Source organism: Ambystoma mexicanum, chromosome 13 (genome assembly GCF_040938575.1).
Source record: "Ambystoma mexicanum isolate Mex_15411 chromosome 13, UKY_AmexF1_1, whole genome shotgun sequence".
In the NCBI taxonomy this organism is placed as follows: domain Eukaryota; kingdom Metazoa; phylum Chordata; class Amphibia; order Caudata; family Ambystomatidae; genus Ambystoma; species Ambystoma mexicanum.
The window spans coordinates 493439507-493464989 of NC_090938.1; the positions used below are offsets into that span (position 1 = coordinate 493439507).

At 44.8% G+C, this 25483-nt stretch overlaps 1 protein-coding gene across 1 annotated transcript in view; it reads right to left on the minus strand.

Annotated features, from left to right (window-relative positions):
* Positions 1–25483, minus strand: part of ITGB3 (integrin subunit beta 3) — a 511657-nt gene that overhangs the window by 16704 nt on the left and 469470 nt on the right. The window contains exon 14 of the mRNA XM_069634154.1: positions 16736–16902. Within this exon, the coding sequence (XP_069490255.1) occupies positions 16736–16902 (167 nt within the window). The remainder of the gene's footprint in view (positions 1–16735; positions 16903–25483) is intronic.

A 25483-nucleotide genomic window follows, 5' to 3' on the forward strand; every position in this document is an offset into this window, starting at 1 on the left:
TATTTTCTCTTTATAAAAATCTTATTTTGATTGAAACAAAAAATAAAAAAATAAAAATATATGATGATTTTAAGTCAAATGTTGCGGAACGGTCTTAATGAAGATTAATATGATTTTGTACTTGAATATGATGACTTTAAGCTGAATGTAACTGAATGATATAAGATGTTATTGATTTTATGTAAGGCTAACTTGGATTAGCCAATTCATAATAAATAAAAAAATAATATTTAAATATAATCTCAACACACAGCTACCCATAGGCGAAATGCCAAAGAATGAGAAACTTAAATCCCTATTATTAGTCTCTGTATTGTCTCTTGCATCTCTTGCTGTTAAAGCATCTAATAGGCTCTTCTTTCAGAGAATGTATTTACCTATTGAATCAGGGCTAAAATGCCATTCCAAAAGAATTCCACCTGGAGGGAGATTTGCTCAATGAACAAGTAGGCTACTCTACATGTCTACTGTACACATATATCTCTAGACCGATGTTACAACACTACTACTAAGTTTGGCCAAGATGTTCTATGCAACCTAAAGGCTAGAAGGTTGTTGTGGCTCTTGGATGGAGCACCTGATTGTATCTTCTGTATGATACTTGTTGTTTGCGAATTGACAGTGCAAGCAAGCTGAACAACAGAGTAAGGTTTAGTTCTGCCATGATTTATTTCAAACTGCTCTTTCCTATTTCCAATGCGGAGGAAGACTTCTCGTGGAGTGAATGCAACAACTCTGGAAAGACTGAGATACAATAAATGAGGGTTAGGGGAAAAGTCTGAATATTCATATGGTCGGGTTGGTTCTGACAGCAGGTGGCAATGTTCATGGTGGCAGTAGGCGGCGTAGTAAATTCACTGCAACTGCAAGCAGCATGATGGTATTATCCCTTTTGGTATAGAGTGACAGCCAGATTCATTTTCCACCACATGAAAACACTCATTTGACTGAAACCCATTGGCCAGCTTAGTACTTTATTAGCACCCTGGGAGGAGAGGTCAACCAATCAGATGAACACTCTCTTTATTCACCCATGAAAGCCTGTGTTTCTTTCATGCTGGCGACTGGTGCCTCTCCTGGTTCTCCACCATTGCCCTGCATCTTTGCCTCCAAGCCTGTCCCTCAGCACCCAAATCACAGCCAGTCGTTGCTCCATCGCCTTTCATTACACCCTTCATCCACAGCACTTACAAAAGATCCACCTGCTGCGGCCATCAACTCACAGCTCTGCGTGTCATTCATCACTCCCTCCTGAGCAAGGCCATGGAAATGGTGAAAGGACTGCGGGTGAGTCCTTAGCTATTTCCATATTGGCCATGGCAACTCATAAGAACATGCTTGCCTTTTCCGGGTTAACACTTTTCTTTTGATAGACGTGAAGCCCTCAGCATCCGAGATGAGCCTCTGCAAAAATCCATCACGTGGTGCATTCATACCAGTTGGTAACACCCCTGGATACTCTATTTGGGAAACATTTGCTACTTGCAATTTTCCCTCCATTGATTTCAATGGAACATCCAGCATATCTGTAATGGACTTGAGGCTGATGTTTGGTTGAGGGAGGCATTTTAGACTAACTCATATGTTGTTTGGGGTGCGCCTTGTAGTCCCTATGGCTCCCACGCGGAGTGCAGTTTGGACATTTTATCTCCCTTTATCTTTTACTTTTTTTTAATTTACCTTTATTAGCATTTTTTAGTGTTAGAAAATACCACACAGCCAGAAGACAACACGAACAAAAGACCAAGAAAAAAACACTTTACATTGGCCACCTTGGTGCAAACCTCATAACAAATTGTACCCTCCTCCCTCCCCCCCGACCCTCAGAAACATCAACATGTCAATTTTCCCCGCGTTATAACAACATTGTTCAAGGTCGTCCCATCGACTCCACAGCAGCTGCTGAAATTAATTTGTTTACCATTACATACGACTGTACATCTCATTGCACACAGTAGAGCACTCCCCACCAATTCTCTCCCTGTCAGCCCGCAACATATCAGGTCACGAGCAGTCAGGCATATATCTGGTCCCAAATTCAGCCCATTGCATCTCAATGTTCCCCCTTTCTCATGTATGGTCGCCGTAATCCGTTCCATCACACATATGTTCTGCCCTGTAGTAATTCATTCCTTCTTACTGGGGAGCAACACTCTCTCCCAATGCATCGCCAAACATGCTCTCCCTGCCAGCAACAACAAATGGGGTAAGTACAGCAGTCCAGTGTACTCCCCATCGGAGCCTTTCAAACCAAATAAAACTAACAACTGGATATTAGTCCTAAGGACTGCTTCCAGGTCTCTAATCCACCCCAGCACCTCTTCCCAGTAAATTTGACCTTTGCGCAACTCCACCACATATGCAAATAATCGGCTCGCTCCCCACATTCATGGCAACAAAGGGGGCTCACCCCTGGTAACATCGTGGTAAGACGGACTGGGTCGTATTGCCACCTATGGGGCAGTTTAATCGCATGGAGCTTGTATTGGCAAGAGATCAAAACTTGATATGCTTTGCAGCACATTTTATTCGAAAATGTATCATCCATTTCCATTTCCAAGTTCCTCTGCCACTTGGCCCGAGTTCTCTCCCTGGACCCCTTACCTGCACACACCAATGCCTTATATAGGGCGGAGATCAAGCCCTTCATCTCCCGGGCAGATATAAAGACCTTCTCGAAGGGGGTTAGCTCCCTCTGTAACCTTTCCTTCCAGACTGGAGATGTGATCACTCCCTTCAGCTGTAGGTATGAGAATACCAACAAGTTTCCAATTCCAAGCTCCCTCTCCAAATCAACCAATGGAATAAACTAGTCATCCCTCCACAGTTGGCTGATTCTCCTAAGGCCTGCCTCAAACCACCTCTGAAATCTATCTAAGTTCGGTATCTGGTCCCAGACTCCCGAGGCCCATACATGGCTCAGGGGAGACAGCCAGGTCGTAATGCCCTTCAATTCGGGGGCCCTTTTTACATATGTTCTAGATGGTCCTGAGGATGGGGTGATCCCTAATCCTCCTCGGATGTTGGTCTCTCGGAACCCATATCCGTCCATCTACTGTTGCCGGTCTGAGATGAACATTATCCAAGCCAAGCCAACCCATTGGCAGTCCCCTTGCTCTTTTAAGTGGGGAATAAGAACCCTTAGTTGCGCCACTTTCCAATATCGATGGATGTCTGGAACGTTCTCCCCCGCCCCCTCTTTCGGGAGCACCAGGACTTCATATGCCACCCAGGGTTTTCTACCCTGCCACAGGAACTGTAGGAGGCGACCCTTGACCTTGCGGGACATAGAGTCCGGAATGTGTGTCGGGATCATCTGAAACAAGTATAGAATCCTGGGCAGGAAATTCATCTTTATAGTGTTCAATTGACCCAGCCATGACATTGTCAATTTGCCCCATTTCTGCAGGTCCCCAAATAATTTTAGCAAAAGCTGGGAATATTTGGCCTCTTACAACCCACCTAACTCCCTTATGACATTTACTCCAAAGTAGTGCAACTGGTTTTCTTCTATCCGCATCCCCAGGGCTTGCATCCGATGTCTAACGTCACTACCGAACTGGGAAACAGAATGGATTTTCCTATATTGATCTTGAAACCTAAAAGAGTCCCATATTGTTCAATTATCTCAACTGCTGCTGCTACAGAGGAGGACGGGCTCTTAAGATGAAGCAGCGTATCGTCGGCATATAGGCCCAATTTGTGTTCCACCCCCTTCCACTGAGATACCGTCTACTCTGGGGTCATCACGCAAGGTAAGAGCCAGAGGTTCCATGGAGAGAGCGAAGAGTAGCAGTGATAGGGGACTGCCCTGTCTTGTGTCTTGCCCTAGTTAAAACCACTGTGAGAAGTTCCCATTGGCGACACACTGGCCGTAGGTTCAGAGTACAAGGCAAATATGCCCTGCAAAAACCGATCCCCTATTCTATTCTATTAAGAATAGTCTTCAAAAAGTCCCAATCAACTCTATCGAAAGCTTTTTCTACATCGACAGATAAAAGCGTGGGGTTGCCCCCTTTCGGCCTCCTCAATCAGGTGTAGGGATTTGCGCATCGTATCTTTCCCTTGCCTACCCCTTATTAAACCCACCTGATCCAAATGCACTAGTCGAGCATATACACATTGAGGCGTGTTGCCAGAACACAAGCAAAAGGTTTTGCATCGACGTTCAGGAGTGAAATCGGCCAGTACAATCCGCAGGACCGTGGGTCTCTACCCTCCTTGTGTATAACTGAGATAAGGGCCCGGACAAAGGTCTTCGGTGCCCTACCAGTTTCTAAAATGTTACTAAATAATTAAACCAGGTAGGAGACCAGGGCACTCAAAAACATTTTATAAAAGCCAGCAGTGTACCCATCGTCACCAGGAGCCTTCTCCAGTTGCAACCCACGTATAGCCAGTCTGATCTCATCACTCGTCATAGGGGCCTCCAATCCTGCTGTCTCCACAGGAGTCAGTGTCGGCGTCGTCACTCCTTCCAAGCAAGCACCTAAATCGGCCTCCTCACGGCAGACCTTCCCCTCATATAGGTCTTCAGAAAAGTTCACAAAAGTCTCAACAACTCCCCTCGCAGATGTCTCCAGTGTGCCACCTTGCCCATTCACCCCCGAGATCCATCAATCTGCTTGCTCCAGGACCCCTATCTCCCCACGTAACCTGGTCTCTTGCAAGGATCTCTCTCTTTTCCTCCGTGCCCCCTCTCTAATCAGGACGCCACTGCATTTCGCCTTACCTGAATCCCATACAGTTGATAAGTCCACCTCCACTGTGTCGTTCAAGGCAAAATAGTCCCTTATAGCCCCCCCCAGTTCTTCCAGAAAGACCTGGTCCTTCCAGAGGGACACATTGCATCGCCATATTGTGGTCCCGGAATCAGCTGTGGACTGCCACAACAGGTCCAAAGAACCATATCATGGTTGGATCTCAGCACCCTGGGCCCACTGCATAAGGTCCCTAGAAACACAGAGGGAGTCTTTACGTGTGTATGTCCCATGAGGAGGGTAATAGAAAGTTAATCCCTTCTCTTGGCGGTGAAAGAAGCGCCACACATCATACAAACCATGAGAGTCCAGACACGCTTGTATTCCTCCACCACCCATCGAGGGGGTCCCCGTGACTCCCGAACCCAAGGATCTTCTATCCAATTGGTGGTTTGTGTTGTGGGATGTTTTTACCCATGCATACAAGCCCTACCATAAAACTGTGCAGTACTGGCATGGAAAACATCATGATGGCCAGAACTCCCCAGAGAGTGCACAGGGAAAACATGAAGAATAGGCTGCCGCCCATTTTTGCCTATGTTGTGAGCACAGGAGGGCACTGCCTAAAACCACCATTGGGCTACACACACAGTAGCCTGAAACCATTGGGAATGGCAATACTGATTGCCAAAAAAGCAACTCAGAACTGTGGGGAATTCATTTTCTTAATCCCAAAAATGGTTGCATTACCAGTACTCACCACTATCAGAAAGCCGGTGTTTTAAAACCACCAGACTTTTGTGTAAAACTGAACAAATAAAACAAAACCAGACCAAGGAAAGACTTGCTAAGAGGTGGATACAATGTAAAACTATATTCTGAAATGACTTGAAGGAAGTAATTATTTAATGTATATGTAAAAATTGTAAGTGATTTAAACTGGGAACAAAACTTGACATTTAGCTGAAACCTGGCTTAATGAAACTGGATTCTGCCTGACAACTACCCCCGACAGGAGTTGAAACCTGCTCAGCCACTCTTCCCCTTGCCAAAAGGAGTTGTCACCTCTCTGATTAGATTAGGGGTGGAGAAGCTGGGGACTACAGGGAGTTGAACAAAGGCCTGTCCTGGACTCAGGTAAATGTTATATTGGGGGCGTCGTAAAATAGCTTCCTCTTGGGAGAAACTGGGGGGCAGCTGTGCCTCTGTGAACAAGCTGGCTTGGGGGAAGTGGATAAACCAGTTATTCCACCCTGTGATGGGGAAGCCACACCCCTTTTTGACCAGGGCATAATTTTAAAAAGATAGATAACTCATAGTGCGGACTTGTCAGAATTATATAAGTAATATCATTATTTTTGTGATTTTTCTGTGAACATTTTGAGAGGCGTTAGGACCCTGTGGTGTATTCTGGGGGGTTGCTAGCAGAAAATAGGGTCTCACTCCAAATGTATGCATGTTAAAAATCTGACACTTTATCATCTGTAACCCATATCCCTGGTGCACATTTGTGTAAAATCTGGAAAGGTTTAGAGGTCGTTATCTGGATGAAAAGGGGAGAATTCTGTCATCAGTGGACACGACATCGTACAAAGACAGGGATCAGATGGTTTGGTGCTACAGAAAATATGTTAACTGGACCTATAATATTAGAAAAATGGTACATAGATAAATATGTATTTGGGTCAGAAATAGATTTGTGTGCAATCTGACAATGGGAGGTTCCTCTGACCATAAAACCTACAGCATCACTCTGACTCACATTTCCTTCCCCCAATCAAGGGAGAGAGGAGGAATTGGCCAATGATAAGTGAGAGGGGCAGGTTTAGTTATGACCAACGCACACACCCATTTTCCAAAACACATAAAAAGAGACTGCTGGGACAGGTAGAGACATTCAATTCCATTTGCTGCGGAGCATGCTGACCGACGACTTTACATCCAGAGATCCAGACTTCAAATCCATCAATCTCCAGAACCTGTAGCAGAAATTAACTCCATGATTTGTAGCAGAGAGGCCTAAATCCACCAGCTGAATCCTCTTCAGCAGGCCTCAAAACTAACCAAACTATTCAACAGCCGGGCGAGCTGTTTGAATTTTGTCGCAAATTTTTGCAAGAACCTGTAGCAGTACCCAGAAAGCAGTGTTATATCCAGAATCCAGAGAGGCTAGACCAGCAGAGCAGAGCTGACCCAGATCGCTGTGAGCAGAACCGGTGCCTGATTGACCCGCCGAGCAGACAGAACCGCAGCCGGACGTGTTGACCAGATCTGTGACGAGGCCTAGTTCCAATTTATATTGTGAGTACCTGCAGAACCAATCTCTTAGTGAAAATAATCTAATCCAAACTATTTTAACCTAAGTAGAACTGCCTCCTAGAAATCGTGTCATCTGTCATTTTTAAAGCTGCACAACTGTCACCTGTCAATTCTGCAGCTGCAAGCTGTCACCTGTCATTTTGAGTTTACTTTAAATCCGAAAAACTACCTTTATTTAAACGTCCGTATCTCAGGAACCGTTTGGGCTTTCCCATAATCGCGAGATACGCACTCGCGAAATTTACCGCGATTTGCTATTTGGCCCGATTTCTTCATCTGCAGCTCCATTCTTTCTTTTGTTAAAATCCGTTTGCAACTTGGTAATAACTCATAGAGCATTGCTAAAGTGAGCCTGAACTAATACCAACACGCATCTCCCACTCACCCTGAATCTCTAGAGGGAATTAAAATCAGTTGGCACATTTTCCCATCCATTGCCATCACATTTAAAAGCATTTTGGGCCTGTGTTTCAAACTCCTACCTGTTTCCTCTAAGCTTGCTGGAGGGGAACTGAATTTCGTATTGTATTTGATTGCATTCCTGAGAACTGTGTGCTCCTCTTTCCATCTCCTTCCATTTCTTACATTGCTTAGGGGAGGGGGGTGAATTGCCAGAGAAAAAGTGTTTGGGCTTTCCCATAATCGCGAGACACGCACTCGCGAAATTTACCGCGATTTGCTATTTGGCCCGATTTCTTCATCTGTAGAAATAGCAGCTCCATTCTTTCTTTTGTTAAAATCCGTTTGCAACTTGGTAATAACTCATAGAGCATTGCTAAAGTGAGCCTGAACTAATACCAACACGCATCTCCCACTCACCCTGAATCTCTAGAGGGAATTAAAATCAGTTGGCACATTTTCCCATCCATTGCCATCACATTTAAAAGCATTTTGGGCCTGTGTTTCAAACTCCTACCTGTTTCCTCTAAGCTTGCTGGAGGGGAACTGAATTTCGTATTGTATTTGATTGCATTCCTGAGAACTGTGTGCTCCTCTTTCCATCTCCTTCCATTTCTTACATTGCATAGGGGAGGGGGGTGAATTGCCAGAGAAAAAGTGATTATCTTATCTTTTGCTAAAATCATATCAAGTAATTCTGTACTGCATTTTATTCCTCATTGCTTTTCCCTTGAAACCATAAAAGTATTTTTGCTACTTTATCCATCCTATACTAACTCCTCATTGATTGTAAAGAAGTGTGCTAGTGCCAGATTACCCATTGTTGATCAACATCATATGTCTAAGTGTACTATCAGATATTAATTTATTATAAAAGTGTGATATATATATATTGTTTAATTTTTCAAATAAACCTTTTAATTTGCAAAACAAACCTACTTCTTGGCTCAGTGGGGTCAGGGGGAGTACAAGAGGGGGGTGTTATACAAGGGTTGTCATCTAGAGTACTGAACTGGATATAAAAATACATCAATAAGGGTTTTCCTCAGCATCCCAGACTAGGCATTGACTTAGCTGTAGTGTTGATTGAATATCGCTTACAGTGTACATGTTAAGACCCCCCCCATAATCAGGTGCCCCTCACCCTCATTCAAAACTCTTGCCAAAATGGGCTCAAGAAACTGCAACTGCCCCTGGTTGGTGGCATAAAGCTCCATCAGTGTAGTCCAAATCCTCCTCAGGAGCCCCAAGACCATTTTCGCCCTCCCTTCCTTGCAGCGCCACACTTTCTTCACTTCCATTTTCAATCTCTTGTGTATTAGAACACCCTGCCCGCCTTTCCTCGCCTCCCCCAATCCCCAATACACATGCCCCAGAAGGCAACATGGGATCCATCTCTCCTCACTACTCGGTAATCTTGTTTCATGGAGAAAGAGAACATCCATCCCCATCCTCCTGAATTCCCTGGCGACCAAGGACCTTTTCGTTGGCGAATTCAGCCCTTTTACATTCAATGTGCAAATTCGAAGACAGTCTTTAATTTAGCCTTTATTCAGGTCCACATTTTTCTGCGAATAGATGCACCCGAACAGACCACCCCTGATACAGAACTTTCTCTGCCCGGGTCAATGTAGAAACTCGAGACAATCGCTCCCCAACTCCCTCCAAACCCCTTCCCCAACAGCCCTTCCCCTGTCCCCACTCACCTCCCTTCCCCCTCTTCCCCTCCCACCCACCACCCTCATGGCATGCCGCCCCCTCCAGTTAGAATCTCTGGACGAACGCCGGACCAGCAATAGGACCCGCTCGAATGGCTTGCGTCAACCAATTTCTCAACAACTTCAACATTAATAAGAGACCCCAAAGTTCAAGTTCAAGTACACACCCCAACAAGATCCCACCACCCCCCGACCACCCACCCCAACTGTCCCACTCGGAACTCGGAATTTGTCATCTACTCTCAGTATAACCCCAAGCCCAACGCAGACTCAGGAAGTTATCAACCCCCCTGACCCCCAGCTCTCCCTATCTCCCAGGAGGCCCCGCCCACAGGGCCAGTAACCCCCGGTACATGCAGCCTCAAACTATTGCCACCCTCATATATGAAACATCACCCAAGTCATGAGGTTCCGGCATGGGAAGTGTTCAGCTTCCGGAATTTTCTCGATCCTGGGACTCTGCAACTCTTCAGTCCTTTCACAGGCCATTGTCTATCGTCCAGGGTCCTGGAGCCTCCCTCACATGTGGAATCCTCCGTCCCCATTAGCTCTCCCATCACCCTATGAATGTCGTCCTCTGTGATCAATTTGTAGCTATGCCCATCAACCCCAAAAGAGATGGAGAAGGGGAAGCCCAACCTGTACGGCACTCTCTTCTCATTCAGCTGTTTTGTGAGGGGCAAACATAGGCGTTGTTTGGCCAATGTGAATGAGGACAGGTCCTGACAGATGGTGATTTTAGCATTACCCAGTGACACTGAGTTAGTCTTCCTCGCTTTTTCGAAAATCTTTGTTTTTCAGGGTAATTATGGAAACAGGCCAGGATTGACCTCGGGCACCTACCAGAGCCGCTCGCATTGTGGACCCTATCAATTTTGGGTTTTTCAATGGTGTCATCCCCGAACAAGACCTTCGCTGACTCATGTATGATTCTCTGCAGATCTCTCTCGGTTTCCCCCTCTTTTTCCGGGATCCCAAATATCTCAGGTTATTCCTCCGTTCCCGATTCTCAAAATCATCCATTTTGAGAGTGATTACCCCCTCTCTCCTTTCCAGCTCCACTATCCTCATGTCCATCTGAGTCTCCAGGGTTTCCAGGGATGATTGGTTGTTTTCCACAGCTTGTAGTCGCTTGTCTAATTTGTCAATTCTAAGGTTTATTTCATCCACCTTGCCTCTGATGTCTGCCCTCATTTCACGTATCTCCCCCAGGAGCGAGGCAATGTCTTTCTTTGTGGACACCAGGTCCTCACCCCCCACCTGCATGGTCCCCCCTGGGACAGCTCCTCACAAACCCGGGTAATGCGAGAATTAAAAACGCTCCAATTTGGATTTCCAGTCCATGTGCAAACATGGTGGCCTCTGTGTAAGTAGGGCCAGCCCCTCCTCTGCGGGACTACCTCCTCTCCTCCCCTGTAGGGATTCAGCCTGTGCGCCCTCCTGCCCCTTCAGGACCACCTCCTCCTGCACTGGTGGGGTCTATGTCACCTGATCCCCCCTTAGCTGCCTTCCTCAGCGGTCTCTAGGACCTTGGTCCCGGGGCATCCGATGCAACACTGTAGTCCGGAAGGTCAGCCAAAATCCCTTACCTGATTCCACCACTAATGACAGGGTGCAGTCGTCATGCACTGCCCTCTTCCAAGCAACCTCCACCAAGACGGGCACATGCCTCAGGTCCGAGCCTGGCAGGCCACACTTTGTCGCTGCACTCCTTGGGTGCTATTCCCACAATGACAAAGTCCTGAGTAGCATGGGCACAGTGAGGCTAGCACACGCCCCTCTTCCCAACCAGGGTGCCCACACCCAGCAACCAACCTCCAAGCTCTCACAGCCCTCACTCGGGGCAATGATGTGCCTGGGGGCTCCACAGGCCCGGAGTCAGCGCCCTCTTGGGTCTGTATACCCTTGGGTGCCCCTTATCTGCGATATCAGGTAATAGTAGCCCGACCAATAATATTGCCATATATATGGTTGTGGGGTAAGGGCATAAGCGATATTATTGGTGGGGATAATTTATGGGGTTAATGGAACCAGGGGTTGCAGGGGTGTCCCATGCACCCTTTTAAAATATATGGGGTTGCAGGGGTGTCCCCTGCAGGTTCCATGCCGTAATATCGCGCAAAAATATGGCGATATATTTGGATGGCAATATTATTGTCGGGAAATTAACACATGGAACCTTATCTGCTCCCTGGGGTGTGTAGCCGTCCCCCAGCCTCCTTGCTGGGTGCCTCCCGGGCCCAGGGGGGACAAACCTCCTACGGCGGCACTGGATGGGATTGCCACAACGTCCCTCAACGTCTCTGTGCCTGCGGGGGAAAGCGGGGGTGCATGGGCAGCATGCTTGGGAAGCTCGGGTCAGTCACTCCATGGTCCCTCCCGTGGAAGGCCATGCCACGGCCCAGCAGCAGACTTCCGGCCCGACATCTCGGAAACTCTGAGCCAGCGAAAACACTTTCACTTTCCCGCGGGAATTCGCACCTCAGATAACTCGCCTCCCCAGGGCACAATCCACCCCGTTTTTCATTGACGTGTGGCAGAGGTCATAAGCGACCACCTAACCCCAATTCCTCTGCCAATGGTGGGGGGGGTCAAAGTGGGGGCTCAATCCACTTTTTGACCCGTTGGGTCGGGAGACACACGCTCAAACTATAATCATGGGCGTGCCCCCTGGTGGCCTATCTTTTACTTTTAGGTCACTTTTGTTACCCTTTTTGATGTGTGCAGAAGAGGTTGGTTGCAATAAACTGCTTTTCATTTTCTTTGAGGGTGCACTAACATGCACCACTGTTTTACTGGGATGATGCTTTTTTGAGTACCACTTACTCAAAATGGCTGCTCTGCATGGTACACGTACTGTTCTTTGTGCCATCTTGCTCTTGGTTGTCTTTCTGATCTTTGAATCTGGAAATCGCCTTATATGCCATCTAGCCATGGACTCACGGTCAGTGCTGCATTGGAACTGGGCATTGGGGCTGTCTAGTCCCAATCCTCATTCCAGCTAGGAGATGTCTGTTGTTGGGCAGTTGTTTGTCCATGATTGGACAGCCCCAGTCATTTTGAATGGTGCAGAGCCTTACCATTGGAGAGCTGGTTTTGCCACCAGCCCGAATTTAGGATATAAGGAGAGGGTCTGCAGCCATTCTAGACATCGATCACAGGTACCTAGAGTCTGAAGAGTGAAGACACCATGAAGAAACCTGAAGACCAGCATTACCAAGGTCAAATACTGGGGAACCTCTGGACCATATTCAAACAACAAGGGGAGACCATCAATGGGTGCTTTTCTTCCATAGACTGATTGGCCTGTCCAATCTGAAGTCCTTCACAGCCGCCCTGCTCTCCATGGGTCTAAGAAGCCTTGCTGGAACTTCAAGTGCCTCAACCATTCTCAGAGGGCACCACTGCTCTTGGACACCACCGTTCCTGGAGACTTGAGATTCTCCCTATATATGCAGGGACACGAACCTGGTCGTCAGCTGCTTATCCACCCTGAAGAGAGAAATGCCTGGGGCGTATGTCCTACTGCCTGTGACCAAGAGCCTGTGTGACCTTCTGTGGAATCACCAAAGCAACTAGCCAAACCTGAAGTGCCCTGCCATCCTCCAACAGCATGGGTGTCGAAGGTGCCAAACTAAATCACAATCATTCTTGTCCTTCTGGTGGGTCACTAGAACCAGTCACCCTGCAAGAGATCGGAACCACTGGTAGGCCCACACAACCTGACACCAAAACCAACCACAGCAGCCGTAGCCCCTGGACTCCTACCACTGCACCAAAGGTGTGAGTATCAATCAGAAAAGTCGATTTCTTTACAAGTCTTACACATTGTAGTACTTACAATAGTTCCTTGTGCCTTCTGCATGTGTTTCACTGTTAAAGAGTGTGGTGATGTGGTGAGTCAGAAGAAGGGCACAGACTCTGACTTTCTATCTCACTGATGAATTTTATTAACTCAAAGGAATAAATGCCTATCTCTCCCACTACTAAGGGTTTCCCCTACATAACAGAACTAACTAGGGTGCTAGTCAGTCATCTGTGAGAGTCCGAATCAGAATCAGTGCACTGTCCAAACTAACCTACCCTACCACTATTATAACCACAACCAGGTGAATCACTCCCTTCTCTTGTAAGATGGTTCTACACCGGGTTCAGTTCAGTGACATATTCGTAAGTAGTTCTTGGCAACTACTTTTATTACGTGATACAGTTCTGATTCTGGATTCTTCAGGTTTTCAACCTTCTCCTTCACTTGATTACTCTTTCATTCCTTCCTATTCTCTCCTTGCTTTATTTAATTTGTATTGATCATTTCCCTTTCATATTGTAACTTTATCCAACACTTACAACTTTTCCCTTGGCTTCTTGGGTTCTTAATGTTTATTTCACAGTCGTTGGTTTCCCTTTGGGCTTGGCCCTTATTCTCTGCTTTAATCTGCTCCTCAGGTTTTCCCCTTTCACAGTGTTTCATATTCTGTAATATCTCAGTGTTGTCTCCTTGATCTCTTGGAGTGTAAACCTTCCAGTAAGGATTATCATTCCATGTTAATGCTGTGTCTTGACTGGGACGAGTATGAGCGTCCAGTAATGATTCTTTTTTACTTCATTCAATCTCAATACGTTATCTTGACTGGGAAGAGTATGAGCGTTCCAGCAATGATTCGCTTTCTCTTCATTCAATGCCAATATCTTATCTTGACTGTGACGAGTATGAGCGTTCCTGTAATGATTCTCTTTTTCTTCATTCATTGTCAATAATTTATCTCGATTGGGACGAGTATGGGCATTCCAGTAATGATCTTCAGTCCCCCTCCGGGTCTCCCGCTTTCTCTCTTAACCTGTCGTGTTCAGGGACATTCTCTTCCAATTGTCAGGTGGGCCTCTTGTTACTCCTGTGGTTTCATATATGATCTCCCTGGTCTCTCGTTTGCCGGTTCGTTCCATGTTGAATCAAAGGAAGTGGTATCAGAGCCATTCACTGACCCACTGGTCCACCTCTGCTTGATTGCGTTCATGCCACCACTTAGCTCTCGCTCGGGATGAGGATGCCTATGCTTCTCTCCTCTCTTCCCATTCCCGATGCCGTGCATCTAAAGTTTCACTCCGGTTTCACCTTTGCATATGACGCCGCACATCCAGCTTTCCTTCAGCATATGTCTATGAGCAAATTCGTAACTCACGGGTTCTCTCTCTCTCCTCCCATTCTCCACCTCTTTGTTTTATTGCAATGCCATGAGACTTCCCCAGTGCAATGTCCCAATCCTTCCTCTCTGTTTATTCTGCACTCTGTATTCCTCCAGACATTTTTCCTTGTCTCAGTACAAAATAGTTTTTCATTCCAAGGAATAATCACAGATTCTTGATGAAAATTAACATATTTTGGTATGTTCTTCATACCTTTCTTCACTGGATGTTGTTGGAAATATATATTTGGTGTTTTTCTTAGGGAGTTCCTCGTAACAATGGGAGTCCTTGTCCACAAAGGGGAGTCTCTCCCAGAGAGGTCCTGCTTGCCTCTACCACTAAGGAGGCTGTTGCAGAGCGGGCTCACCTCCCTAGCCTCACAGGGAAAAGCTCCCTCTTGAGGAGAAGTGACGGATTCCTGTGGTTCATCAAAAGAGCTTCTTCAGTGCAATATTATACGGCACATTTCATATTTATACAATTAATTGTTTCAGAAAACATAAGAAATGTTTTTCCATTGTATATGCAGTGGGTAATTCTTATAGCACACTAGTTTTCTCGTGTTATCTTTGTGAAACTTCAACTCATTTGTCACCCTGACCTGAAAATATTGGTAATCCTTATCTCTGTGTAGAGACTCCATGCACTGAAGTTGCAGAACACAATCCCAATTGGGTCGGATAACTGAAGGAATGAACAGAACATTCTGTAATCCACACGAATTTCATTAAGAGCGATTACCAATATTTTCAAGTCAGGGAGACAATTAAGTTCAAATAGTGTGTTCTAAGACTTTCCCAGAGCATATATGATGGAAACATGTTTCTCTTATGCTTTATGAAACAATGCATTGTCTAAATATGAAATGTGCCGTTTAATGTTGCCCTCAAGTAGGCGTGAAATACATGTAGGCAGTAGGCACAAGGAACCATTATAAATGCTATTAAAAACCGTATTAATTAAATTCTACAATTTCAATGATCAATTAATTATGTGAAGAATTTTTGTAACATTGCTTGAAAGACATTAACTTTTATGATTGATGCACATCAGAGAGATTAACAAACTTCACCAGTGCAAGAAATTATATGGTATATCTCTTAGGCAGAAACATATAATAAACTGTACAATTAATGTAAATATGGTACATGGTGGGGTACTCGGCTTAGAATTGCTATTTACAGCAGGCGCATTAACCATTACAAATATATTAAAGTGAAGGGTGGTGGGCACAATAACACTCAACGTAGTCAGAAACACAGCACACAAGCATGAGTAGTTGTCCCCAGTGGCCTCTACTTAGCAGGAGGTTGTTTATCTTCGAATCAGAATTTGGGGGCTGAGATAGCATCCCACTCGTGAAGCCCCACTGTTCCCATAGTCCTATCCCCACAACTACCCTTACCTGACCATGGCCTGTGGAGTTCTGGTCTAGGATTCCTGCCTGGAGACCCTTGCATGAGTAGGAATTGGGAGGTGCACTGTCCCTTTTTGAAAAATCCTTTAAGACTAACGTCAGTGTGACATTAACTCAACACTTACCAATTGGCTTTGGCCAATTATTCCTTTCAAGGATTTGTAGCTGCCTTTCCCCACTTTGCAGGTACTTACCCCTGAACTGGTTCCTTTGGAATTCTCCTTTCTGTAGTGGTTAGGTAAGGAAGGACCTATAAGGCATATAGGACTATTGCTATTATCTTACCGTTATACTGTGCAAGATTTGGACTGTTTAACCATTTTTATTGTGCTTTCCTTTCCGCTTTAGTATTAGTCGTATTACCTGTGCTTTTGCATGACTAATTATCACTGTTTGTACACTTAAGTGGCGAGTAGCACCTTGTGTTGGGTACCAACTGTGTGTGTATTTATGTAGATTCTGTTTTTGCCTAGTGAATGATAGTTTCTTACTTTTAATGTAAATCTGTTTTTCTTATTAAACAGTATTTTTATACATCTGTGTGGACATGCAATTGCTTGACAACGACAACTTTATTTGATATCAGCTGTACCTGCCCCCATGTCCCTCATCTCCTAGCTCTAAGTCTTACTGCTCAGCCTACGCTATCCAAAATGTTTGGATAGACCAAAACGTGAAAAGCCAATTGCAAGTCCACTAGGATGGTTTTCCAGAACCCCACACAAGTGTCGGTTTTGAAAAACACTTCCATCACAATTTTTAAGTCACCTTTGCTTTGTGCGGGTCTATTAACTGGACCTGGAGGCCTTTACTAACTACAACGACCTGCTGCATCATTGATTATTAGCTTAGCACAATATGCTATTTCTAGTACTATTTTAATAACATTAAACGGCTTGGTTGGCCCTCTACAGGGCTATGTTGAAGGGATACAAAGATTACTGTTTGGTTACTTCTCGTTGAGCTAGCCAAGGGTTATCGCTTCTTGCCTGCCTTACCGTATCCCACTTGGCCTTCGATCTCTCTTCTTCAAACTTGGCAAACTCCCTCCGGTCATGAATGGTGATGAGCAGCTTCCAGATGAGTAAGGCAGCCAGGCCTATTAGGAGAATGGCACCCATCACTGATAGCAGGACTACCAGAATATCTGCTCCCTTCGGACACTCTGCCGGGGAAGAAATAACAGGAAAGGGTTAACTGGAGACACAACTCGTAATAGTTTAAATATGAATGCGCACGTCACAAACAGGATGTGTCATTAGGGAATGGCTCAGATGCATGAGTCTTGCTCACGGCTTAGAATAGTTTATCATGCTGTGTGCAAAGTATGGAAATAGCTGGGGGCACGTGCAAGAATCAGTAGGAAACGCAGCAAACAACAGAACGTATGGAACAGTTCAGGTTTATTGTCTCATTGGGGTTTGCTAAGCAGGCCAATTGCCTGATACTCTGACTTGTTGTTAGAAACAAAGGGGTTCGACAATTGAAGTATATTCAATTTAGTTCTGCGTCCTTCGCGTGGGCTTTCAGCACCAGACACGTGAAACACATATTACGATGGAAATAGAAACAGAGACACAAAATATCAATGGACAAACATTTAAACATATTCCAAAATTAGCTTGGAGATGAGTTACGTAGAGTAACAATTACGATCCAGGTTATAGAGTCGTATCCTGGTGGGTAAATAAAATAAAGAAATAAAGGGAAAAGGAATTGTGAGAGGGAGGGGATGGAGGAGGAAGAAATGAAGTGGGAGGAGTAGAATAGATAACAGAAGCTCCCAAACTCACCTGAACACCACTCCCTAAAGAAGAAATTAAGTGGGAGGAGTAGAATAGATAACAGAAGCTCCCAAACTCACCTGAGCACCACTCCCTAACGGATTCTGCTAGGGGGCATGTTTTCCCCTATGCCACCCCCTGGTTTATCAATTGCTATTATTAGTTCAGCAATTCCTATATTAGTCTGCTGTACGTCGATGAGGTCTGGATAGGGGTTCAGTTGGAGGTTTATATGGAGGAGAACATGCAGGAAAAGATCGGAATGCTTTATAATGACAGGTTAAAAAAAGACACGCTTCATTACAAGTTTGCCAGTCCGGAAATAAGGGTGCCGGTAAGCTCACCGGCAGCCTTGTTTCTGGACTGGCAAACTATGGGTTTGCCTGCCGCAGCCGATGTGTCAGACCTGCCGGGCTCAGCGGTCACGGCAGTCAAAGCCGCCACGGAAGCACCGGCACTGTTAAGAACGGCGCCAGTGCTTCCGTGTCCCCACTCCCGTAGAGTCTCTATGGGAATGAGGATTAACAAAATTACTGGCGCCTGACTTCCCGGCCGCCGGACTTGGAATAGCCAGGTGGCACTGGGAAGTCAGGCGCCAGTAATTTTTTACGGCTGGGCAGGACCAGTGCCACTGCAAACCAGTGTATGCTTAAGGTGCAAGGAGAGGTCACTGATTATCTATTGAGAGGCAAACCAGTCCCATATGTCCAATTTTGAAAGAACAGGGTAACTTAGGGGGTCACCTGGTGTTTGAATATCGGCATCTTTTTTTTAAATGTGATGCTCGGTTAATGAAAACCAGTGCTACCTCAAAAGCCATGACAGTGTGTGAGTGGGAAAGGAACACCGAACTGTTGAAGGGTGATGTTTGAGATACCTGGAATCCAGTGGGCCCCACCAAACCATATCAAAAGAGGCACCCACTCGGTCCTAACAGCTGTGCGTGGCCCAAAGTGCCTATGCAGAACGGGGTCTCTAGTGCCTAGGTGGGTTTACACTTTCTCATCACAAAGTACAAGCTTATTTTTACATTTATAAAGCGCACAAAGCGGCCCTGGGGCCTCGTGGCCCCACAATCAGATCTTTTCATGTTTTCTTCTAACTAATGTGGACTTCATACCTTTTTTGCAACATTAAATCTACTTTTTTCAGCCAAGAGTCCTGTTCACCAGTTATGCCGTGGGTTTTGCTTGGTTTGTGCACTGTTGGCCTGCCTGTTGCATACATAATACAGAGTGAACTACATATGCCAGTGGAGCCCATCTTCAAGCTATGCACAATGTGCAAAAGGCCCTTTCCTAAGCTGACCCACACAAGGCCTGCACCATTTGCTCGTGGACAGACACGGAATACACAAGGCCTGTTTTGCATTGGAATCACACCATTGAGTCACCCATCAGGAAAACGCTGAAAGGGATGGGTACCTAGATCGTAGGTGAGCACTGGCTTTCCCATGGGCTGCCAGAGGTATGAAGGATATGGCACAGGTATGAAGGATATGGCACGGCGCCACAACTGACAAAAGTCCCTGACAATGATCTAGGGGTGTCTTTCTGTGGGTTAGAGTAGCAGACCACAGACAATTCACTCGATCAAAAAATAAAAAATGCTTCAGTTACCGGATGCCTTTTTCATTCCTGGTCTTGTCTGTAGCATACCAGTATCTCCTGAACCTTCAACAATCAGATAAGGTACAGGCTGGCCTCTACCAAGAAACAGGTAACTCAAAGATTTAAATTCAGGTAAGGCCAGCTAAGTCTTTCATCATTCTAAGAGTGATACCATTACAAATTAATAATACATATCATGTTTGGTATTTAACAATTCAATTTTCCTGGTGTTCAATTTAAGACAAACATTACTTACCCCTTATTAGTCTTTCTTGTGCTTGTATCTGTTTCAAGCCGCATACTCATTTGTATTAATGGTATTCATTATATTGTAATTTTTGTCTGGCTAATGTTCTTTTATCTGCTGAGCCATCATTTTTACAGTTATTCTGGATCATCTTTACATTTCATCCTAAATGGTTCTCTTTTGTCTTGCCTCATAGAATTCTACCTTTCCTCTCCTTTGCCCACAAAACACTCACAATCGTCGCCCTCATCATGTCAAGAATCGACTATGCAACTGCCTCTATCTTGGAATACCAGGATACCTCCTGAAGAAACTACAACAGATCCAAAATACAGCAGCCAGACTGCTCCTCAAACTATCCAGAAAAGATCACATCACTCCGGCCCTAAGAAAACTGCACTGGCTCCCAGTCAAACACTGCATCACCTTCAAAACAATGTGCATAACACACAGAGCAATCAGCGGACAAGGAGCTGAATTCCTCTAAAAGAAAATTACAATCTACAAGGCAACGAGACTCCTCAGATCAAGCAATGAAATTTGCCTAGAACAAACACCTTACCTCAAGAAAAAACTCGGGGGCACCTCATTCTCCCACTTAGCCACAAAAACCTGGAACAACATCCCGAAAGAAATAAGAAATACCAAAGACCACCTACAATTCAGAAAACCTCTAAAAACCTGGCTCTTCAAAACGACAGATCCAAACTGAAAAACCAAAACAACCAGACGCAAACACGAAGAAAGGATGAATACATTTAGGATGACACTGACAACACCCAGAACCGACCATAGAAACTCTCACTACAACAAGAGAGACCATGCTAAGTCCAATAGGACACAGGCGACACCCACGAGGATAGAAAGCAGCATCCCTAGCTAACTCCAGCCAAAAACCCACCCGTGCATTATTACTACCAGGCAGCACACCTGTACAACGCTGTGTGAATGAGGGCACTTGCCACACCTAAACTAAGTCATGGGCATTGGCATGGGCATTGACCGTATGGAGCTATGAATGAAGGCTGGGGCCGGCCCTGGACGTAACTGCAAGCACTGGCATGTGTCACGTTTCAAAGGGGCTAGGAGGGATAGCATGAATAAACAACTGAATAAAATGATGAATGCCAACCACCCGCCACATATGGATGGGGTAGCCTTGGCCATTCACCGCCACACACCGAATGGACTGGGAATGCTCTGTGGGCCAGATTTGAAGAGACGCCCAAACGCCTCCCTGCCCCACATACAGACAGGTGTCACGTAGGTGGCCGAGGTCTAACTTGGGCAAGGTTGTGAATGTGAGGGGATGCCATGTGTAAAATGGACTAAAATGGACTATGAGTATCGGATGACCCAGAATCAGGATAGAGAGACAGAGACGCTCCTGCACCCCTCGAGGAGAGAATGCAGAAATTTAACACCTCAGTTCCAGACAGCAACACCAACTAACCAATCCACTAACAATTTCACCCCTCTGCATATACCTCTCAAACTCTAACCAAACACAACCACAAGCCTACAACACAGCAATCCGCGCAAACTTTACTACAATGCAACAACAAAACAAACCACACATAGACTCGCACAACAGCACACGAGGACTACCGACCGTAAAACACCTCAAGCACAGCCAACTGACCCACTGGGCTGAGGCCGCCAACAGCACATCACTGCTCTCTTTCACTTCTCCAGCTTATTCCCACTAACTCACAACCCCTCATCCTTTCTTTCAGAACCGCCTGAGCGCCAGAGGACAACTCCGGTGGTGATAGTGCGCGGTACAAATATCCTTTAACATTAACATTTTTTTTTTAAATGTACAATTTGTTTATAATCTAAAAATAGATTTTTACAAAAAGAGAAGCAGAAGATAAAAAATAATTTCAATTCATTCATTCCTTCAATTTTAGCGATCTTGAATCAATTAGGAGTTCAATAAGAAATATTTTCAAAGGCTTTGGTCTGTAGTAGTTGCACTCATCAGTTCATCTTTAAACTACAGCGTCACAGGTGTTAAACGGAAACAACTCTTTCACTATGTGTTGCATAATGTTGATCGTCGCCAGTAGCCATGATGTTTTGTCCCCACCGATCAGTTTTTGCCAACAGAGGTCTCTGAGACAATAGTTCAATAGGGAACTAGGCAGGTATTTGGTTCGGATGCTTCGAGTTGCTGGGCATCTCAGAAGCAGATGGTGAATTGTTTCTTGAATTGCAGGATCGTTGCAGAAACGGCAAATGTTTGTAGTTGTTAGGCCTCTAATTGCCAATATTTCTTTCGTTTTAAGCAGGTTAAGTCTGTTTCTCATGAAGGAATTCTGAGCCCGCCTGTTAGGAAACAGTTTGATGTAATATTGCAAGACGTCCAGTTTTTTAAAGGTCTGAGGTAGATGCTTAGTGAGTTTGTTTTTACTGGGGATGTCGAGTGTTGATATCCAGTCCAGTTCTTTTATCTTTTTTATGACTTTTGTCGGGTTGTTTATTAGTTCTTCCTCAGAGCTTTCTGCGTCTACTAAGAGAGCCAAGTTCTCAGTCTTCCATCTGGTCAGCATGGTACATGTAGCACTTGACATTTCCTGGTTTATTAATTTGTAGACATATGAAGTCTCCGGTAGTCTACATTTCCTGTAAAGCATAAGGTGACGACAGGTTACTGTAGTTTTTAATGAGGTAAGGCTGAGTTCGCGTCTAATCAGTGCTAGCGAAGTAGATTTTGGAAGACCTAACACAGTTCTCCAAAATGTTGCTTCGAATTTCGGCCAAATGTCTGTGGGGAAATTTGGCATTGGATCCATACCACAAGTGAGACCCGGAACCACCTTTTTTTTGTAGAAGTCCCGGACCGGGATAGTCGAGAAGTGGCTATATTTAATGTCTACTGCTTTCCTTGGGCAGTAAGCTTTTTTGTTTTTTCATAGAGGGCATTTTGCATGGCTTTTTCTTTCCTCGTGTTGTCCAGTGTTATCCCTACGTATCTAAAGTCACTTACTCTATCAACTATGGATGAATCCAAACAAAGTCTCATCTTTGCTTTTTCGTAGTTGTTTTTTCGAATATCATCATTTTAGTTTTGCCAACGTTGATGTCCAGGTTATTTTCCACCATGTATTGCTGTAAATTGTTCAATTGACGCTGCAAACCTATTGGTGTAAAATCTGCGAGGATTAGGTCATCAGCGTAGAGTACGTGCTTGATCTGCTCACCACTGATTTTTTGAGGGAATGAACGTATTAGTTTTTCCGCTTCTTGAAGATCTCATAGATAGGTCCAAAACAAGACTGGAGCCAGAGAGCAGCACTGCTTAACTCCTCTGGCTGTTGTAATCTTCGCCAAAAGAGACCCCTGTTGGTTTATGCAAACTTGCATCGAGGTGTTAGAGTATAAGACTCTTATTGGCTCCAAGATGTTATTAGGGCACTTTCAACGAGACAGTTTCGACCATAGTCTTGGTTCTATCGACTCGATCAAAGGCCTGAGAGAGGTCCACAAAAATTACGAACAGACTGGGCCCGCCTTCTAGGACCTTACTTTTGAGAGTACTCAAGATGAGAATGTTAGCATCTGTGCCCAAAGTCTTTTTTTATCCTGTTTGGAAGTGATCTTGGCAAGCAGCGTTAGAGGCCCAGGTTGTGAAGTGACGAAGGAGTAGAGAACCAAATACTTTGCCTATTGGGTCTAAGCGGGCGATGGGGCGGTAATTCGCTGGATCATTCTTGTCACCCTTTTTGTAGATTGGAATTACGTTTGCCGTGTTCCAAGACAACGGAATCGTTCTTGAGTCCGCACATCTACCGAAGATCTTACTAAGTAGACATTAACATGAACATTTCTCGTTCACTCTTTCAGTAGTGTATTATATTGTCATAATTTCTTCTTTTGTACCACTTCATTAAATATGAACAAGGCTTTGGTTTAAAGCACTTTAGAAATTCAATAAACAAACATACTATGTATATTCTGCCATTTAGTGGAATAAGGAGTATTCCTTTTATCTTCTTTAGAAGTAAAAGTAGGGGTCGACACAGGCGTTCCTGTCTCACTATCTCTACTCCACATGTGCTGTTACCCATACTACTCCATACTATCATGACCCAGTGGTGGGGGTGTGCCCTCTTATATTGGCAACAGAGCTTCTGTCATACAAGATAAACCCTTGAAGGGTAAGTATCACAAAATATGAGTTTTATGTTAATAGTGCATGAATGATCATTTAAGACTCCAGTGTTGAGGGAGCATTCAAAACGTCCCCAACATTCTTTTTGATTTACCAAAAGCCCTGTGCTCCATGGATAGTGCTATTTTGATAAAGATAATAAAGAACATATCGGGGTCTCTGTATGCACAGGCCCCTGACTGAAGCACAGAGATGAAAAGTCTCCTAAATAGGAATAATCCCCAGAAAATAGGCCTTCTCCTGCTGCACACCTGGACTATGGAATAACATACCAACGCATGCAAGACTGGCCCCATCTCTCGTGCACTCCAGGAATGAACTGGAGACCCTGCTCTTCAAGCAACACCTTGTCACTTGTCCCACTGAGGGCAATTGTCCCTCTGACTCCACCCATTCCTGCTCTCACTGTCCTTCTCAATGTATATTCTCAGCCATTTATTGTACAGTGTTCCATTGCTTCTAGCTGGGTTTGCCCTATGTTTATCCTATACATAAAATACATTCATACACCTTGATGCTTCTGATTTAGTACTACACAATCAAACAAAAAAGATACAAATATTGTTCTCTGAGGGAAATCCATTCTAGCTTATTTTCTATATTTTTTGCCCCCAGACGGCTGCCACATCTTGACAGGCTGCTAAGGGGAGTGCCTGGTGAAGGTGGAAGCAGGCCCAATGGGGATGGTCAGTGCAGAGAGGCAGAGTTAGCTGGTGGCACACACGACCTGGCCATGGGCGCTTCCACTCTACCTCTGGAGTGCGGTCTGAGAGGTAGTGTGTTCCAGATGCCAATGAAAATCCATCACTGTTTCCCACTGCCTGAAAAGGACGTTGGAGTAGCAAGGAGTGAGGTGGCTAAGGGTTGCCTCCCTGGATCCCTTGGCAGCTGTGACCCTACAACCCGAGATAATAAGCCACAATACTTCTGTTTCACTATAGCAAGAATAATATAGAGCACCCGTGTGTGAAACTGCTCGGTGCAGCGGGTGAGGGCACAGAGTGGGGTTGCTGGTTGACAGAGCTGGTGACAAGGTTTGCATAACCAAGAAGTGGGTGCATGGCTCCTACCTTGAACATACAGCACCTGTAGTGCCAGGTACAGGACATGTACAAAAGAGCGAGAACAAATGGTAACCACACTGTTGGATAATAAGATTAGAAACATTTATAATTGGACCTTTCACTATTGTGTGTATCCTAACAGATGTCCCATTAAAAATCTGAATGCCATCACAAAGAACAATATTTTCCAACTAAGGGATTCTTTTTTTCATTTTTTCATTAGATAATTTTTTTGTTGTTGTAAAGAACATACAAAATAACAATAAATGAAAGAGCATACAAAAAGTGTATACAGAAATGTACCTTAATAGGTGAGTTCGTCAGACCTGCAACAATTAACAAATCAGCAAATGAGCGCATTTATATTGCACAAATTTATGTACACTTTTTGTATGCTCTTTCATTTATTGTTATTATTGTTTATGTTCTTTACAAAAAAAAGTGTTATCTTTTGAAAAAAATGAAAAAATAAATCAATTTATTTGTAATTGTATTGTCTACCTTCCCCTGTCCCCACCCTGTTTCCCTGTGGGCGCTTTGAAACAGTTGATGCTAATTGTATAAGCACCTAACAAGTGACCAATAAATAACTAAATAAAATAACAAGACTTAAAGATTAGATGTTACAAATGATCATGCATTTACTCTTAAAGCTAGTACTGTGAAGAAGATGATGAACAGGATCACGCTGGAGAAACAGAGTGAGCGGTCTAGCTTCTCAACGCAAGTGATCGGCCCGAAGCAGGAAAGCAATCTCACGCAGGAGTTTGAAAGCGGCTCAGCTGGGATGCGGAGAAGAGAGAGCGGTCCTCTGAGGAGGACCAGCGGTAGCCATGAAGGAAGCAGCTGACATGAGCCGGATGG